General features: G+C 39.7%; 1 protein-coding gene across 1 annotated transcript in view; it reads left to right on the top strand.

Moving 5' to 3' along the window:
• Positions 1-18,084, top strand: part of SMPD4 (sphingomyelin phosphodiesterase 4) — a 20,943-nt gene extending 2,859 nt beyond the window's left edge. The window contains exons 2-19 of the mRNA XM_009280028.1: positions 188-274; positions 774-916; positions 1,065-1,140; positions 2,004-2,112; positions 2,715-2,767; positions 3,360-3,511; positions 4,863-4,995; positions 5,656-5,727; positions 9,298-9,387; positions 11,956-12,101; positions 12,575-12,665; positions 13,675-13,775; positions 14,076-14,239; positions 14,820-15,025; positions 15,653-15,886; positions 16,652-16,783; positions 16,950-17,078; positions 17,557-18,084. Of these exons, the coding sequence (XP_009278303.1) occupies positions 188-274; positions 774-916; positions 1,065-1,140; positions 2,004-2,112; positions 2,715-2,767; positions 3,360-3,511; positions 4,863-4,995; positions 5,656-5,727; positions 9,298-9,387; positions 11,956-12,101; positions 12,575-12,665; positions 13,675-13,775; positions 14,076-14,239; positions 14,820-15,025; positions 15,653-15,886; positions 16,652-16,783; positions 16,950-17,078; positions 17,557-17,883 (2,445 nt within the window). The 3' untranslated portion in view covers positions 17,884-18,084. The remainder of the gene's footprint in view (positions 1-187; positions 275-773; positions 917-1,064; positions 1,141-2,003; positions 2,113-2,714; positions 2,768-3,359; positions 3,512-4,862; positions 4,996-5,655; positions 5,728-9,297; positions 9,388-11,955; positions 12,102-12,574; positions 12,666-13,674; positions 13,776-14,075; positions 14,240-14,819; positions 15,026-15,652; positions 15,887-16,651; positions 16,784-16,949; positions 17,079-17,556) is intronic.
• The last annotated feature ends 398 nt before the right edge of the window (positions 18,085-18,482 follow it).

Genomic DNA, 18,482 nt, shown 5'->3' with positions numbered 1-18,482 from the left:
TTCTAATTAACGGCCGGCTTTGTTACGTGCCTGTGAGGTTATAAGGTCGGTCGGTGTAACTTCAGCCGTCTCAATAGAAATGCTGTACCGGAGGAGCAGCGTAACTGGGGGATTTTTACGTCACGGCGGGGGTAATTTTTTTCCTTTCTGGCAACGGTGATCTGATTTCCCTTACGATTTGTAACAGGCCACTCTGAAGGCAGATTGCGTAAACAAGCCGTTTGTTCAGAGGTGCCACGATCTGGAGACGGTCATTGAGGAGTTTCCCGCCAAGGTGAGCGGTCGCTGCCTCTTCAGAAACTCGCGCCTGGCATATTTCGGAGGAATTTGCTCTCTTCATGTGACTATTTGCTTTGTTCCTATGTCTCTTACCAAGAGTTTTGAGGACTCCAGGTGAAACAGTGGCAATCCAGTGTTTCCCCAAAATTAAAAACCTTTTCTAGTCGTTAAAAGATTGTTTCAGCTGACTGCGCTTCATTAATACTTTTCAGCCTCAATTTACGAGGAAAACCAGTTTTTCAAGCGTGACAAATAATTGCATGCGATGCTGATGAGTATCGTTGGAACTTTAGTAGGCTCAGAAATCAGGATAGATTTCCTGTAATTGCCATATTATAATACATTCTTTTGAATGGAAGCTCTGCCCAGTGATAATCTGGAAACAGTCATAAATAGCTGGCAGACAGTATCTTTGTGCATTCTCGTACGTGCGATAGAGATTGTTCAAGTGAGGAACTGTACGCATTAGCTATTTGTATCTGTTTTCCTTAAAGGAACTACACGGCATCTTCCCATGGCTGGTGGAGAGCATTTTTGGTAGCCTGGATGGCATCATCGTAGGTTGGAATCTTCGCTGTTTGCAAGGAAGAACGAATCCTACCGAATATTCTGTGGCTTTGGATTTCCTGGATCCCAGGTAAACTCATTCATTTCAGCACGGATTAAAAAACGTACAGTGAATAACTAACCAGCGTTTGACCTTCCTCCACTGTGCAAAAGTACACTCACACAAGTGAGACGGGAGGGTACTTACCATGGATTTTCTGTCTGATGCTTGTTTGCAGTGGCCCAATGATGAAGCTGGTTTACAAACTCCAAGCAGAAGAATACAGATACGATTTCCCAGTCTCGTATCTTCCAGTGAGTAACTGAAAAGATTGTAAGAAGAGAAAGTTGTTGTTGCAGCTGTTGGAACTTGGTGCACACTTTATACATAGAGTTCAATATAGGCCATGGTATAGCCTCAGTACTCCAGGTTGAGAGCATGCTTGTTTCTTTAAACGAGGAGAATTCCCAGCCGTAAACTTTGTAGGAGATGGTGGTTGTCAGCAGCTAGATATTTGTGCCGTTCAGCCAAGAAAGCTGCATTGTGATTCTTGCCCTATCCCCAGAGAAAGTCATGTGCTTTATCTTGGTTACCAGTAGTTGCAGGATTGAAAATAGTTTTCCAAGCTCGTCACAGAGCAGTGCCTTCCCCAGCAGCGCTTTGTGCCCATGTGTTTGAATACTAACTGCTATCCTGGATATGAAGTATGACATTTCAAACAAAAATGTTAATCTGCAGAGTTGTTTCACTGTGTTTCTTCCATTGCTACCAGCTACCTGCTATCTAGAAATTGATTCAGATAGTTCTACAGTTTTTAACAAAAGGAAACATCATTTAAGTATATAGTAATTGCTGGTCCACAGCTCAGTTACCCTAACAAAACCGTCAGCCATCAGGCAAACACCAGTCTTCTGCTGCTCCCACTCCAACTGGAAAACTCTTGGTGAAGGCTCTTTTTTTTTTCTTATACTGAATACTCATTTTCAGTGAGAAAGTTGGCAGTTATCTAAAGAGTATGCATTTGCACAAGAAACTACTGCAATGCAGTAAAATCCCAGTGAGCTGAATGCAGGTATCATCTCAGAATGCTGGAATGCAGCAGAACTTCACTATCTGAAAACATACTCTGCGCATGTGCTGAGTAGTCAGATTAATATTTCATTACTCTGTCTTTCAGGGCCCCGTGAAGGCTTCAATACAAGAGCAAGTCCTACCTGAATGCTCTTTATACCACAACAAAGTCCAGTTTCCTTCGTCTGGTGGTTTAGGTTTGAATTTGGCTCTTAGTATCCTTTTAACAGATGGATATTTAATTCCTTTTAAATGTCTAAACCCGAGAGATTACGAAGCATTTCTGTTGTATATTTATTATGTGTCTACAGTAAATCACTGTCGTGCTGAAGAGTTTGGGCTGATCAGAAATGTTTAGATTCCAAGGAAAAATAAATTTATCCTCTTCATATAAACCTTTCCGGCCTTATTCAAGTCAACCACAAAATTCCCAGTGATTTCAGTAGAGCCTGTATTTCACAATTTTTGTTTTCATAACTACTCATAGTTTATGTAATCTGATAGAAAAAGGGCATGTTAACTTTGCAGCTAGCTTACTTGTTGGAAGCAGTCTAGCTGCAGCTGCACTGGTTTCGGTTTGAGATAGTCAAATGTGCTAAGACGAGTAATGCAAACACACCTTGCCACCTAGAGAAAACCTCAGTTACCAATGTTTGAGTCAGTTGGAAAGCAAGAAAGCAAAGGTGCATTTGCTGTTAAGCTCTAGCAAGTTAATTTAGCATTGACAAAATAAAAATTTAATGTCTAGTCATCATCCCCAGATATCTAACAGCTGTGCTTGGTTTTTATTATCTGATCCTTGACTCTGTTCTTCCAGATCCGTTTGAATATTACATGTTTTACTTTGCAATTAGTTTGATTACACAGAAGGTAAGTACCTTTCACAATTTTTCCCTTAAAATAGCATTAGCCTTTCTTCACAATGCTTTAAAAGCCTGCTGAGATGCTGTCCAGCTAAAGTAGCAGCAGTTTTATCTGTACTTTTAGAATTTGTTACTGCTTTGGTTCAGTTCCCTAAGGAGATGATGTAAGACTGGATAATACACAAAATACCCACCTTAGATGTACCAGTAAGCAGTCTGTCCAACAACACGCCAAGACGGAGCAGGCAGTGGATTCCAAATGGGTTTCCTACCCCTCTATCCAGTAACACTGTTTATACAGTCATAACCACAGCTTTGTACTATGGTGTCTGGTTATTTGGTTCCTCTTCTGTTGTTACCTGTGCTGTTACACTGCACTCTTCTTATACTTGGTTACATTCACTACTACAGCAACAGTTCTCTTACGGTTAGTTACTTTACCTTTGCTCCAAAGTGTCTTTGTTGTCAATTCACCCTTTATAACCACTGGGCTTCTGCTTATTTATACTAAATGGGTCTGCCTGTGTAGCAGACACTCCCTAGCAGCGGCTTAAAGTAACAGTATATAACTCCCAAGTATATCCTTGTGTCTGTTTCAGAACTCGCCCGTCACCCATCATGTCAGCCCTTCCAACAGTGCTTATTTCATCTTGGTGGACACGTACCTGAAGTGTTTCCTACCCACAGAAGGAAGTGTCCTTCCTCCACCTTCCTCAAATCCTGGGGGAGCCATCCCTTCCCCAACTCCCAGGTAATGACTACAGTGCCAGAGGCAAATTGTGGGAACAGTGCTGACAAAATACAGCTTGTTGGAACTAAATCTCTAACAAGTAGAAAACACCTCTGCTCTTTATGATCTGTATATACTTATTATACAATTACAAAAATTAAATAGATTCACGTTCACTTGATTTTACCATAAAGGTTTCATTTGAAAGTCTGAAAGGTAGCTACTACTGGAGCAGAAAAGGCATGTACAAGCAACAAAAAATCATCAGTTCAGCAACTCCAGCTGTGTTTTGTGCCCTGCAACTGGAGTAGGACAGATCTGACTGTACTTGACAGCAGTTTTTACTATCTTCATATACATATGATATGTGGTAAAGATGGCACTGGTGATAACCACTGTTACAAGGAAACCTGCATCTTTCATTAATACTGCCGTAAAGCCAGACAACTTGGCACTTGGTCATTTTGTTTCAGTTCTGAGCTTGCCATCCTTAATTGTTTAATGCTCTCATTACCTGTTTTCCAGTTCTTTGAAACTGCTGTGTCAGGACCATGTCTGTGGCTTTGTTACAGACTGACAGTGCTCATAGGTTTCCTACTTCGTAACTTCCTGATATAAAAAGCCAAGGCACATATTAGTAATAAAATCATATAATGGGTGACTGCATTTCAGGTGACTTTTTGCATGGTAATAGATCAATCTATGTAGCCACAACTGGAAGAAAGAGGATGAAAGATTTTTTTTTGACCATTTACTGAAGTTCTATATGTCTGTGTGATAATGGCACATAAACAAACTCGCAAAGCTGAAGTGAAGATTCTCCAATACAAGCACCCAGTCTTTTGTTCTTTGTAATGGCTAAGCGTGTGAAAGTCCACATTTTCAAAATTGGTTTTGCTACTCAAATTTAATAAATGTTATCAATATTAGCAATTTTAGATGAATGTAAAAACAAATAGCCATTATATTTTATATAACTGCATTTTAAATACATTTCAGATACCAGTTTCCGTGGTCTGTTGAGCCTTAGCATATACCTAGAAAAATACAGATCAGGTGAATTATGAATATGGAAGGCAGAGTGAAAGAAAACAAACTGAATAGGAGAAAGTAAAAAACCATGTATTATTGAACATAACATCAGGTCTGTGTAAAGCTGGTTCAATGCGGTATGAGTAGTGATGTAGCATTTGTTTATAGTTAAAGTGACTAGTAACTATAACACGTTGCAGAAGTTTGAAATGTGTAATCAACGATGCAGTTTTACTTCTTAAAGACTGTTTTCCAGTTTATAAACCGGTGATTAAAAGCAATTATATATTTCCCTGTACTGAGGCTGACTGACCAGTATTCCATTCATTTGTCTTTAAAGGTCTCCAGCAGTGCCTTTCACTTCCTACGGCATGCATCACACCAGCTTGCTGAAACGGCACCTTGCCCATCAGCCTTCTGTGAATGCTGACCCAGCCTCCCAGGAGATCTGGAGATCAGAAACCCTGCTTCAGGTAAGTTGGATTTAAGGAAGGAAAAACCCCACAACGTTTCTTCCTGCTAACTGAGGAATCTCTTCTTTTTAAACCAGAGACAGCCATGCCATTTTGCTTTAGCTTGTTTTTGGAATTGAGCAGTGCAGCTGTTGTTTTCTGTTAGTGAAACAAAGCACTGTGAAAGCACTGTTAAGTTGTAATTTAGAAAGGCACTTAATACAATTTTTTTAAACTGAGTATCTGGAACTGATCTCAAGTGTTTGAGTAATTTTTTCCAGAAAACTTTCTGAACCTGACTTTCATTTTTTTTCTTTTTTCTTTTTTTTAATCTTATATCAATTCTGTGCTCTAAGCAAAGGCTGAGCACAGAGAATTTGCTTCTCTTCACCGTTAAGGGAAGGGAAAGGATAATCTGGACTTTACAGTTGTTATGAAACAAGTTTCTACCATGTTGCTGAACTGAATTATTGATGCTTAGGAGGTGCTGACAGTATGCCAACTCAGTCATTTGCACTGACATGATGATAACCTGAATCATCTCTGGATAGGTGCCTGTCTATTTACAAGTACAACTTAGTTTTTAAATTACATACTGTGGCCTTCCCTTATATCTAGCTTGAGACTGACAAGTCCTGGATTATTTCTTTTTCCCTAGCTGAGAAAATATTTGTTTTGCAGATCTTTGTTGAAATGTGGCTTCATCATTATTCACTGGAAATGTATCAGAAAATGCAGTCCCCTCATGTCAAGGTAATAGTTTGTACTTCATTCGTGAGCACCATCTGATGGTTGACCTCTTATCTTGGGGTAAATCTCCTATTCTGTGGAGAATTTTTTTTGGTATATTGGTGCAAAGGAAAGAAATAACTTATCGGAGTATCTACACGAGTGTGTCAAAATTGCTAATCCAATTCTGAAGAATGTTGTGAATAAGTGTGTCATCCAGGTTTGCCTTCATTGCAGAAGTTGTGTTGGTTTTGTTTTGTGTTTTTGTAGAAGACTAGTTTGTGGGATGGTCACAACAATCTGAACACCAATAATCAAAGTACTAATGATGGGGAAGATGCCACTATAAAACCATAGTGTTAAATCCCACTGGGGCAATATGACTGCTACAAATTATCTAAATTGATTTCCAGCAGTGATAGGAACTGTTACTGAAATACCAATTAATAATTTCTAAGATCGGTAACCATTTTCTAGCATAAATCCAAATTAAAAAAGGAAGTCTTACTAAACTGTCCTTCAATTTTAAGTGAATAAACTATTTTGTTTCATATTCCAAAATATGCTTTTCACCATAATGGTGTCAGAAGCAGTTCTGTAGCTACAGAGTTCAGAATATCTTACAAGCTTTTGCTCAGATAATACACTGTTTTAAGCAGTTTGTGGTGGCCTGTTCAGTAACAAACTACTGCATGTAAAAACTAAGTAAGTGTTGGGGAGGCTAAGATCACAGGCACTGTAAATGTAAAGGGAATTTGAAGGAGAAAATGTTGATCCTCTTAATTCCCTCTGGGTCACAGTGGGACTTTCATAGAAGGGGAGAGAAATAGAAAAGCTACTCAGGATGTATTCCTCTGTGAAAGAGTAATGTGAGAGTTGATTAACTGAGAAATTCTGATCCTTCACAGACTATAAAATAACAAACATATTTATATTCTGCTAGGGAAAAACATTGGAGAGCTGAAGTGTGACGGGTTTTGTCTTTTCTTCTTAAAGTTGAGGTCAAAATGCAAACTCACTAATGTTGCAGAGTCTCCAACTGGGACTCCCAGCAGCGTGGCTGTGCACCTGTGATGGAAAGGCTTTGCTTGAAGTACCTTTGGTCTGTCTGTCTGTCCAGTCTCTGTGTATCAGGCGCTGTGCTTAGGCCAGAAATAATGATTGCTTTAAACTCCTCTCCTCTGTTCACCCTCTGTATTTCAGATGCTCTCTTCTAACGCTAGGGAGCAGCAGTTTAGACAGTGACTATGAATGTTATGGTGGAATAGGGCCTAGGTAGAGCTTAAAGTTCTCTAAAATCATCACTTCAGGATCTCCCACAAGGTGTGTTGAGCCACAACTTGAGGCCATAACTCCCTGATGATATTTTAGTTTCATCTTTGATGGGAGGTAATTATGGGCATGTAAAAAAGGAAGTCTTCACTCTTTGGGGGTTAGAACACCTGAACAGGGGACTGGAATTCCCCATGACACCCATAAATGGACGAAGGATCTCCCTGCAGGACTGAGGAAAGGTTCCAGATCAGTTGGGGACAGGACTGGTCATAAGCCTGTAATGCTTAAACTAAGCTTTGTAGACTGGTTCAGGGTGGGCTGAAGGAGAATAGTCTGCTTCATAGTTCCTCAAATGAGGAAGTAGAATATGCAGAAATGCAGGTTTTGTTTTAACATAAGGGTTAAAGGGCTTGACTGGAAATCCAAGATCACCCTAAACCTTATTCTTAAAATTATTAATAATTATGCAGGTTCACTTGATTCCATTTAGCCTTCTGTATGTTTGGAAGGAGGGGTAATTAGTGACCGTTCATCCCTGGATCTAGACCTGTTTGACCATCAGTGACTTGACATGGCTACTACATACCTGTATTGGAAGGTGGGATGAGGTTCCACAGAACTTGCTCTTTCTTTGTCCAGCAGCCAGACTTGTTTGCTATGATGGGCCAAGCCAGATCCCGGATATGTAACTTTCCTGTGAAGTGCCTCAAGGAATGATAGATTTTCCTTAAACCTTGTTAATGCCATCACAGACTTCTCTTTACAAGTAGAAGGGGGTGGAACGGGAATGAATAGTAAATAATTTCTTTTGAGAAGATGCGCTGCCTTTCTACTTTACTGCTTTGAATTCTTTCTGGGTCTGGTGTGAACCTGAGGTTGACACTATTTGCTATGCCAAGTTTCACTGTTCTCCCTATCAATTCAACTATTTTCCCATTCTTTTACATTGCCTATTCGCTTTCTCGTTCTCAGATGATCCAGAGCCCAAGCGTGCAGCATCTCTTTTCCTATTCCCTTCTGCTGTAATCACAATGAACCCTTAAAAAGAAGTTGTTTGATAAAACTTTATGTAATGCTTCCTGACCTTCCAATGCCAGGTGCCACAGACCCCACCACTGCATGTGGAACACCAGTAAGAGACTACAGGCTCTTACTGATTCCTGTGGCAGGGGAGTCCATTATGAAGCAGATGATGTGTTTGAGCTGCTGGGGAGCTTGCAGTAACAATCCTACCACTCTAAGAGTGTAAAACCAGAAGGTACCAAACTGGCACTAGAGGAGATTGGGTAGGAGCTGTTCAAAGACAGCAGAGGTGTGATCTGGAGAGTTAGTTTCGATGCCTGACAATAGTCATTGGGATCTGTGTAGTGTACATTTTTTGTTTTCTGTTTTTTCATTAATTTCATACATGCGTGTCACTGTCGCTACAGTATCCTCTTCGCTGTCACATTGTCAAAAAACACTCTTTACCTTATTCATCCAAGAAGGGATCTGGCTGAGGCTTGCAGAGATTTTAGTGTTAAGGCAAGATGCCTTTTGCATCAGCATGTAACACTGTATGTTAGGTACATCTTTTCCCTTTTTATACACGTGATATTTCCCTAATAGTAAAAGTAATTTTCTCTTTCGAGGAAATTCACAAGACCTGCAGCCTTCCCAACTGGCCTTTAATTAGAAAGAGATGACAGACGATTTCTCCGAACTGGAAACTTACTGGACAGGCTCACAGTGATTGTAAAAAGCCAAACTTTTTTTTCTTCCTGTTCCTTGGGAGGAAGAAAGTATCCATTTGAGTTTCTTCCCAGTATACAAATCCTGCTTCTCCAGCAGCAAAGGAAGAAATGACAGAGTTTTCAAAATAGTATTAAAAAAGCTTGCAGAACATTGAATGCTTTTACTCCATTATTTAATAAAACACCATAACAGCGTGTAAATCCTTGTCGCTGCAGTTCAGTTAACTTCTGAAATGGGGAGTTTATTGGGCAAAAGCTCCATATCCCCTACCAGTACTTGCTCTGAGGGTAGCAAAGAGAACAGCCACAGCCACTTACAGCTATGCTTTTTTGACACCTGCTCCCAGTTGTATTTCCAAGTTAATAAAGGGTATGAAATACCGTGGAATCAATCTGCTGAACACCAGAAAGAAGAGGATACTGTGGCTGCAGTTGTTATTGTGATATGTTGTCCCTGATTGTATTTGTGATGTTCATTTTTCCCCCCCACCCTTCTTCCTTGGGCTCATTCTCACTTTTTTTTTCTCTTGCTCTCTTCTCTCCTTTTTTCCCTTCCCCCCCTTCCTTTTTGTTTCTGTTGTCTCAGCTGGAGGTTCTCCACTACCGACTCAGTATCTCCAGTAAACACCACGGTAGTCCTGCCCAATCCAGCTACCAGGCCCTCCACGCATACCAAGTATTATCATCTTTTCATTTTGTTTCCTTTTTAAAAATCTTGTTCCATCATATAATCTGCAAAGTGTACTGGTGCTAGCTGTACAGCAGCTTTTTCTGCTAAGGTGTGATTTTACAACGTGATTGAGAACCCTGCATTGAGATTTACTAAATTGTCAATGAAAACAGATACCGAGTGGTATTAGCAAAGATCATGGAGGAGAAAATAGTTAAAATCTAGCATATTATGAGGATGAATTGGGAGCTCCATTTTTAGAGATGCATTCTTGTAATGCATTGTAGAAAGAGGCTTATCAGCTATGCTGACATTTTTTGACACCAGAACTGGCTTCACCGATGGCAGATTTCTGCCCCTTACACAGTAGTCATTTAAGCAAACCTTGCATGGAAGAGAAGATCAGAATTTGCAAGGCTGTCACCTAAAATTAAGGTAGGTAACATCTAGGGGTTTTTAGCCAGTGAAATGTCATTGGGTAGTACTGAATTTGTAGTGGCAATGGGAACTTGATTGTCCAGTTTTGCAAAAACACAGGAGTGGTACATTTGCAGATTGTTCAGGAAATGTGCATGCAAAAACATTCCTGTTGGAACAGATTGCTGATTCCTCTTTCCCTACTTCAGCCCTTTATTCATTGGGTCTTCATGTTGGGAAGGGGGAGGGCTGAGCATATATGTACTATAAAGCTCTTTAGCACTACATGGAACTTTCCTGCTGTTTAATCCTTTATTTTTCTTATAAAGTGCTATGAAATCTCAAGGTACTGCTTAGAAAGGAAAACAGGAACTACTACTTGCCTTTAAGTCTTTTTTTACTATTATATTTATCTAATTACTGTGTTAAGAAAAGAATGGCATACATCCATCCTGTAAGCTAACATTTGACAACAAAAACACTTGTGAGGAAAAATAATATTTTAAAATAATACTTTTTAAACCAGTAATGTTTGTAATGGTGCTGATCCAGGCTAAGAGGAAATTATAAGAATTGCTAAGTGGAAAAACTACTAGCATCACCTGAAACGATGTATTGAAATAGTGGTACTGGTGGCTTTGTAAGTTCAAAAGGTACCTTCAAGGGAAGCCTAGAATTTTTTTAAAATTACACCCTTTCAAGGCCTATAGCAGAGTACTCAACCTCTCTAATTGCTTTTGGAGATCCTGATCTAAACTCCTAGGACCAAGTAACTTCTCAGAGTTCCACCCTCTTATATAAACTCTCCTCAGGACTGTAGAAAACATGCTGACTTACCAGGAGCTGTCAAGAACGGATGACCAGCCTTCATTAGAACTGGTAACAGGTTATCCTCTCTCTTTAGAAGAGTCTCAGATCTGGCTGTACTACATGACTATATCTATCATCAAGCCTTGAATCTTTTCCTGAAGTGAACTTTACAGTGTATTAAAAATCTTAAGAGATTGTAAAAACACATCTGTGTTGCCTCAGGCATTGCAGAGAAGGACACACACACACACACACACAGGCATTGCAGAGAAGGACACACACACACCCCCACCCCTCCAGCACTGGAAATACTGTTGAATGGATTTAAGAAGTGGAAACTTTTTCTATAAAAATGCCTGCCAGGCCCCTAGAGTCATAGTCAGAGTCTTACCTCAGCATGGCTGCATTTGGCATCCTGGAAACATCTTGCAGCTATTGTTTAATACACTTTTCCAGCATCTTCCATTATACTTGCGGATGTAACTTTTGTTTCATGTACATTCTTCTCAACTTTTGAGAAACAGGAGAGATGTGAAACTTAGAATACAAATTATATCCTAAAATCTGCCTTCAGTAGCGGATTGAGATTAGTTCACTACTCTTAGAGCAGATTACAGCAGCAAAGAAGGTAGTGCTTTGTCACCAGATTCTGCAGCAGACCAGCTCTGGTGCTGGGCGGTGGGCACCCAGGAGAACGAGCTCTTTTTTACCTCATTCATCTCCCTGCTATATCATACACTCACTCGTTTATTAGTAACATCACTGTGGCTCACCATCACTCCTTGTGCTGCTCCCACCCAGGCTACTTCGACCCATAATGATACTAGAAGAAACAGGATCACACACGACTTGAAGCAGTTCTTATTCTTACCATAACTCTTTCTAGGATTATTCTTTCTTATAAGGCAGATGAAGCATAGGAAGGAGAACTCAGTAAAGCCAGCCAAGAGCATAAACAAAGAATCTGTTGTGCTGTCCACAGCAATGAACTTGTAACCATAATGAAAGGCTGAATATTCTTTTTTCAGAAAGGGGTAAGTCCAAATCTACAAGTTATTCTGTTCTTTAACGCTAGCCTGAAATTCAGTACATTAGGTTACTGTAGACACTTTTCTTTACAGTCGCATTGTCAAAAATGCACTACTGTTTCTTAGTGAACTGATGGCAGAAGATTGATGCAGCTTGTCCTGGGGAGCAAGTCTGTCTAAGATCAGGTGAAGAACCTAGAAGGAAGAGAGCATTTCTTGTATTTCGATTTCTGATCTGAGAATATAATTTTCCTGAATTATCTCCTGGACACTTAGCATATGATACTCATTATCTTCCTGTCTTTTGCTTTGAATCTAGGAGTCGTTTAAGCCCACTGAAGAGCACGTGCTAGTGGTAAGACTGCTTGTGAAACATCTGCATGCTTTCAGCAACAGCCTGAAACCAGAGCCTCTCTCCCCTTCAGCCCACTCCCACACAGCCAGCCCACTAGAGGAGTTTAAAAGGTAAGTACATGAGCAGCCTGCCTCTGAAACGTGTAGAGCTTCTCCCTGAAAAGCTCTGCTTTCACTGAGAGGTTGAATTAGGTTGTTTTGATGGCTTAATACAGAAGTACGTTATTAAAAGTACATGAGAGCTAATGGATTATGTTCTCACATCCACTGGATGGTGGGGGGCAGCTTCAGGAGGGGGGATGTCTTGCTATTACACTAGTCTGTATCTTGGCACGAGTCGGAGAAAAGAAAATGCTACCAGAGGATTCTGGCCAAGGTTAGTGGAGAATTTTATATTTATGTATTTGAGTTGAAATTCAATGGCCAGAAGTAGCTTCAGTTAAGAAAGAACAAGTTTGGGCCAGTCCTTTCTGTATTTGCATTTGTGGAAGTGTGTTGGGTTGTTGGTTGGTTGGGTTGGGGTTTTTTGTTTTTAAAATTTGCTGCTGGTTTATACATGTGACTGTCTTTGAATCTGTTTGCAGGGTTGTAATTCCTCGGTTTGTCCAGGAGAAACTTTATATCTTTCTGCAACACTGTTTTGGCCACTGGCCTCTGGATGCCTCTTTCAGAGCAGTATGTACCTGCTTCTCTTTCCGAGTCTGTACTCAACAAAACTAGTAATTGGTTATTGCTGTTTAGCAGCTATTTCTTGGTCATTAAATCTTTTTTTTTCTACAGCAATGAAATTCTTTATATAACATGTACATTTAATGTTAAAGAAGGAGTGCCAGTTAGACATGAGAAGGAAGTTGAATAGGTCTTGGTGAGAATTACTACAGCTTGTTGGCTGATTTTCCCCACAGTGAAAATGGCTGTTGATTGAAAAGAAGTAGGTGTTACTCTTAAAAAACAGATACATTCTTATAGGTCCTAATTTCTTAATATCTTATCTAATATAATAGGTCATAAACATAAGTAATACAATATTAATTTGTGATAGATACTGCAAATACTACCTCCTGCAAGCAGGAAAAGAAAAGTATCAGACCATGACTCTTAGTAATTAATGTAGGAGTTTAAAAGTGGAGAATGTAACAGGGCTAGATCTTGCTCACTAGACCTATAGCTATATTGCAGTGTTTGAGGTACATGTGTAAGGCAAAATGTCAGAAGAAATATTTACAGAGGCTATGGCAAATCTATCCTTGGCTTCAGTGCAATCAGGACTCCACTGTGTTTCCTCAGGGTGATGAGTACGCCTATGCAGAAGACAAGAGCTAAAATGATATTAATGTAGCATCTTGTTTACTTGCTTCAAGAGAGATTCAGTGAACACTATCAGAGCTGTTAAATGCACCTTAAATGTAGCGAGCAACTAAGTTTTCTTTTTTTGTAGTAGCTGTTTGAGTGCCATCTCATTTGGGTATTACAGAAAATCCAGATTGGTCTTCAGGAACATGCACTTAGTTTTTTCAGTTCTCTTTCAAAGATACTCAGATTACTAGAGAGCGCTTTATTCCTAAAAACTCTTGCGTGTCATTAAGATAATATTCACTAGGTTTAAAAGAAACAAACAAAAACCCCTTTCTTCTTTTCCAAAAAGTACTGATACTCACATGTTCTTATGTGTGATTTTGCTTAGGTTCTTGAGATGTGGTTAAGTTACTTGCAGCCTTGGAGGTATGCTCTGGAAAAGCCGCCACAAAGCGCAGAGCCCTTGCTTCGCAGTGTGTCAGAGAAATGGTAAGGAGGAAAGCAACTGTGAGTAATCTGAACCAAACCTCAAGTTTGTGCAGAGCCCGAGTTAAACAGCAGAATTTCAGGAAGCATCCACCATCCTGAATTAGCTTCCCATACAAGATCAGAGATGATTTGTTACAACACAAGCTTTTGTTTTGAAAGGAGTATTCTTTTGTCTCAGTGCAAATAGACCATCTTTCCAGAGATAGTATAAAACATTCCCTTAACGACTCGTTTGGCAGAAGACAAAATAATAATTATTTAAATAGCTGTACTCACAAAATCCTGTACTCACTTTGACAGGGCTGCCTTCATTCAAGAAAACCTACTCATGTATACTAAGCTGTTTGTAGGATTTCTGAACAGAGCTCTTCGAACAGACTTGGTCAGTCCAAAAAATGCTCTCATGGTGTTCCGAGTAGCCAAGGTCTTTGCTCAGCCCAATCTAGCTGAAATGATCCTGAAAGGTAAATGGATATTTTGACATCTTATGCTGTTCTGTCTTGATCTTTCTTCTCAATGGCTACACCTTGCCTTAGAAGCACTGAGGTGAATAGACTTACTCCCCCATTTTGCATGCTATTTTGCCATTCAAAAGTCTCTATGCCTTCACTAATGTTTGTTGTATTGGTTTAATACGTCTATAGTTCTTTTCTAATCACCATCATTTAGATTTCATTCCACAATTTTTTTCTTTAAAGAATAAAGAACACAATATTGGGTGTTTACAATAAAGTTAGTATTTCTTACACTTGTCTTACTTGATTATTTAGCTCAAGATTAAAACTTCTTATGTCTCTAAAGGTATCTATACTTAGCAAAATAGCTAGTCAGGTATTCATGTATGCACTTCAGGGTAATTAGGATACAGTAAATTTGGGAGGGGCAAGATTTGACAAGTATCAGTAGCTTAAGTGTCACGATTCTCCACTACCTTTGTTGAAAACAAGTTACAGGCTTAAAATGCTGTCTGTATGGCCTGCATTTAAATGCAGGCAAAACCAGGAGTATTATGTAACAGTCTTCACCGCTTTCCTCAAATTCTAGGAGAACAGTTATTCCTGGAGCCAGAACTTGTTATTCCCCATCGTCAACACCGACTTTTTATGACCCCCACGCTTGGTGGGAGCTTCTTCTCATCATGGCCTCCAACTATTACAGATGCCTCATTTAAGGTGAAGAGTCATGTTTACAGCCTGGAAGGACAGGACTTCCAGTATAAACAGATGTTTGGCACAGAAGTCAGGAATTTGGTAAGCAACAAGTTTCTTGTCACCTGTCTTTTTGACAGGTTGTTTTCTCAATGCTGAGCATCCATATTATGCGAAGTTAAGAGTGGAAAACTTCACACCCTGCACTACTGTATAGTTAAGTTTGCTGATGGTGACTTCTGGAACATGAGGGGTCCCAATCCAGCATAGCAGTAAAAATCTACTTGCTCTTTGCTAAATAAGAAGTTAATGTAACAGCTTGCTGCCTTGAAGTACTGTATTGTGAGTATTTCCTCTCAAACATGCCTACTGTGAACTTCTGATTCATTGTATTGATTAGTACCTATAAGCAAGTCGGATAAAAATAGCAGGGGGGAAAAAAGGCAGCTGAAAAACCTAAGCAGCGCTCAAGTTTCTTAAATGCAACAGCAAAGAACTACCTTTGCCCTACTGGAAATGCAACTTGTCTTAGCACAAGTCCATGTGAGCTAAGAGAGTGAGTTTGCTGGGTTTGCTCTTACTGCCAGGTATCAAGGCACAGTTTTATCCATGTATTGATGCTTATTGATACCCTTATCTTTGTCCCACACGCACAGTTTTATCCATGTATTGATGCTTATCGATACCCTTATCTTTGTCCCACGCAATTAATTTTTTTGTTTGTTTTAGGTGTTAAAACTGGCTCAGTTAATTTGTCAGGCGCAGCAGACAGCAAAATCCCTATCAGACCATTCTGCAGAGACAATGGCTAGCCAGTCCTTCTTTTCATGGTTTAGATTTACACCATCTGAGATGAATGGTTCCTACACAGGCAATGACCTTGATGAAATTGGGCAAGACAGCATCAAAAAAACAGATGAATATTTAGAGAAGGCACTGGAATACTTGTGCCAAATCTTTAAGGTACGTAATATCTTTCTAAGAACTTTCCCTATGTGGCAGCGTGAACAAGAGTCAGGATTCCTCAGATGAACTTCTGTCACTCTTGTGCATTGTGGGTCACAAAGCCATCCAGAGACCCTGCTAGCAAGTTCTGTTGTAAACACCTTTTAGGCTTGACTTTACCTGACCACTTCAAAACCTCTTTCAATATAGATAGATAGAACTAGATGCTCTTAATTTCTAAATATTAAGCCCGCTTTGTTTCAAGTGACCACTCTTTTGGACTGTATAGTTTATACCAAACCTGTCTCTTAACTTGTGCCTGTTCTCATGCTTACAAACAGGCAAGGCATGGCTTAAATCTTAAACAGTCCAGTATCTTCTAAATGTAAAGAGCTATAAAAATACAACATACAACTGCAGCTATAGATGAATGGATGAACTAAAAGTGGTCTGTTTCTTTGGTTAAACTTAACAGATTAATTTCTCTCAGCCACACTCCCTCACGCAGAACCAACCTAGGAGAAGACAACTATTTGACAGTGCTCAAGGAGTAAGTGATATATAAAACAGAACACCTCTCTTGGATTTGACGAGCACAGACAAGAAATCTGGAGACATATGTCCTTTTAATGTCTAACTGAGGTGCTATTAAGCAGTTCTTGGTATCTGTGCTGGCTTTCAAAGGCTTCCACTGCTAAGGAGTTTGTGAAGGGAGAAATAAATGAAATAAATAGAAGGGGGTAGGTCAAACACTTGCTTTAAAACTGTGTTATTCTTGAGTAGCTGAATGAAGCCCAACTGACCCAGATGATGATGAAGTGTGGGACAGCTCAAGACGAGAATGGAAAAAAGCAGCTTCCAGACTGCATAGAAAGCGAGGATGGCCTCATTCTTACACCCCTTGGCAGGTACCAGGTGAGAGAAGAAAGATTCCATATCACTACCCTAGATTGTTCTTGAAAAAACAAGTTGTCGTTCTACATCAAGAGCAATGCAGTTTATCTGGGGCTAAGGGAGGTGCCTGTATAAAGGTGTTTCAGATGGGAGCTACAAGTTAAGGGGTTTATTTTCCTGTTTCTAGATCATAAATGGTTTACGTAGATTTGAGGTGCAGTATCAAGGAGATACTGAGCTTCAGCCCATCCGAAGCTACGAAAATGCTACTCTTGTCCGCCTCCTATTTCGTTTATCCTCAGTGCTTAATGAAAGGGTAAGTACAGCATTGCCTCCTTTTGTATTTTCCATTGCAAATTCTTGTTCTTCACTGCACCTGCACATAATACGACACTTGGCTTGTTCTTGCTGTCTCCTTTATTGTGGTCTTGATGGGTATTTCCTAACAGTATCAGGCCTGCTTCTCTACCTGTAGTTCTGCTTTTCCTACACAAAACATTAATAAATAACATTTTAAATGTATTCTTCATGCTTGATGAACAAAGGGAGTATCATTCAGAATGAATGTTTCTAAAACAGGAAAAGCAAATCCTTTTCTTCCTCTAAGTATGATAGATACAAGGCAAGTCGGCACTAAAGCAGTTCTACTATTTAAAAGTGTATTTTGATTTTTTTTTCCCCTCTATTTTCTATAATCCTCATCCTATAAATGCAGAAAAATGTAAAATAAATTACGCTTACTTTATGAAAGTAGTTTCAGTAGAATACTAATGTTTAAACTTTTCTTACCTCAGTTTGCTGATCAGATGGATGTGCTTTGCTCCAGGGAAGACTTTGTTGGCAGACTTTGTCGCTATCATCTTACCAACCCCCACCTCATACAGAAAATCAGGTATAGTCCTGCAGTGAAGGACAGAACGAGCCAGAACTGGGGACCAAGAATCAGTCTGAGGTTTCTGGCTAGCTACAGGATTCTCATTTCTTTGCTGATGATCTACTTCATTGCATCCTGGTTTTACGTTGGGCCAGTGGGCTGCACATTCGTTATCCTGATTGGATATTTTCTTTATGCCGTAATAATGACTTTTATCTCTGAAGGATGGAAACCACATGAACACTAATTTCCTTCTCTCAGCTTATACTTGTAAAAATAAATGTTTTAAGGATGAGCCTGGGATTCAATGACTAAAATGTTTGAATTATCATATCTTCCTAAAGTATTTTTTAATATTAAAGTAAATTGAGTTTTATAAACGATGATGTAGTCTTGTGGAGTGGAGATAATCAATGTAAATTTTATTTTTATAAAAGCATTCCTATGGAATCTAGTGAATGACTTTTTTTTTTTTTTGAGGGTGGGAAGAATGAGCCATCAGTATTTATAATACTGAAATGAACCGTGTCATGTGTAGAAACATTTCTGATTCAGCAATAACTGCATTGAAGCCTTACACTGTTCTAAAGCAAGAATTAGCTGCAGGACTTACTTACACATTATGCTTACAGGCAGAGCAGTTACAAAGGCAACAGAAATAGCAGTGCACCAAGAAATTTATGGGAAGTTGCCCTGATGGGGGGGGGGAACCAAACAAACCAGAAGATGGGACAAGGCACCAGGAGTGGCATCTCATAACCCAGGGCTGGGCTTAAGCCTCCTCTTCCCTGCCTGAGGCCTCCCCAACCCAGGCAGGTTTATGCCTTCTACCTCCATAAACCACTT

The sequence above is a fragment of the Aptenodytes forsteri genome, unplaced genomic scaffold (genome assembly GCF_000699145.1).
Source record: "Aptenodytes forsteri isolate BGI_AS27 unplaced genomic scaffold, ASM69914v1 Scaffold323, whole genome shotgun sequence".
Classification (NCBI taxonomy): Eukaryota; Metazoa; Chordata; class Aves; order Sphenisciformes; family Spheniscidae; genus Aptenodytes; species Aptenodytes forsteri.
The sequence above is the reverse complement of the archived record's forward strand: the minus strand, read 5'-3'. Positions and strand labels throughout refer to the sequence as shown.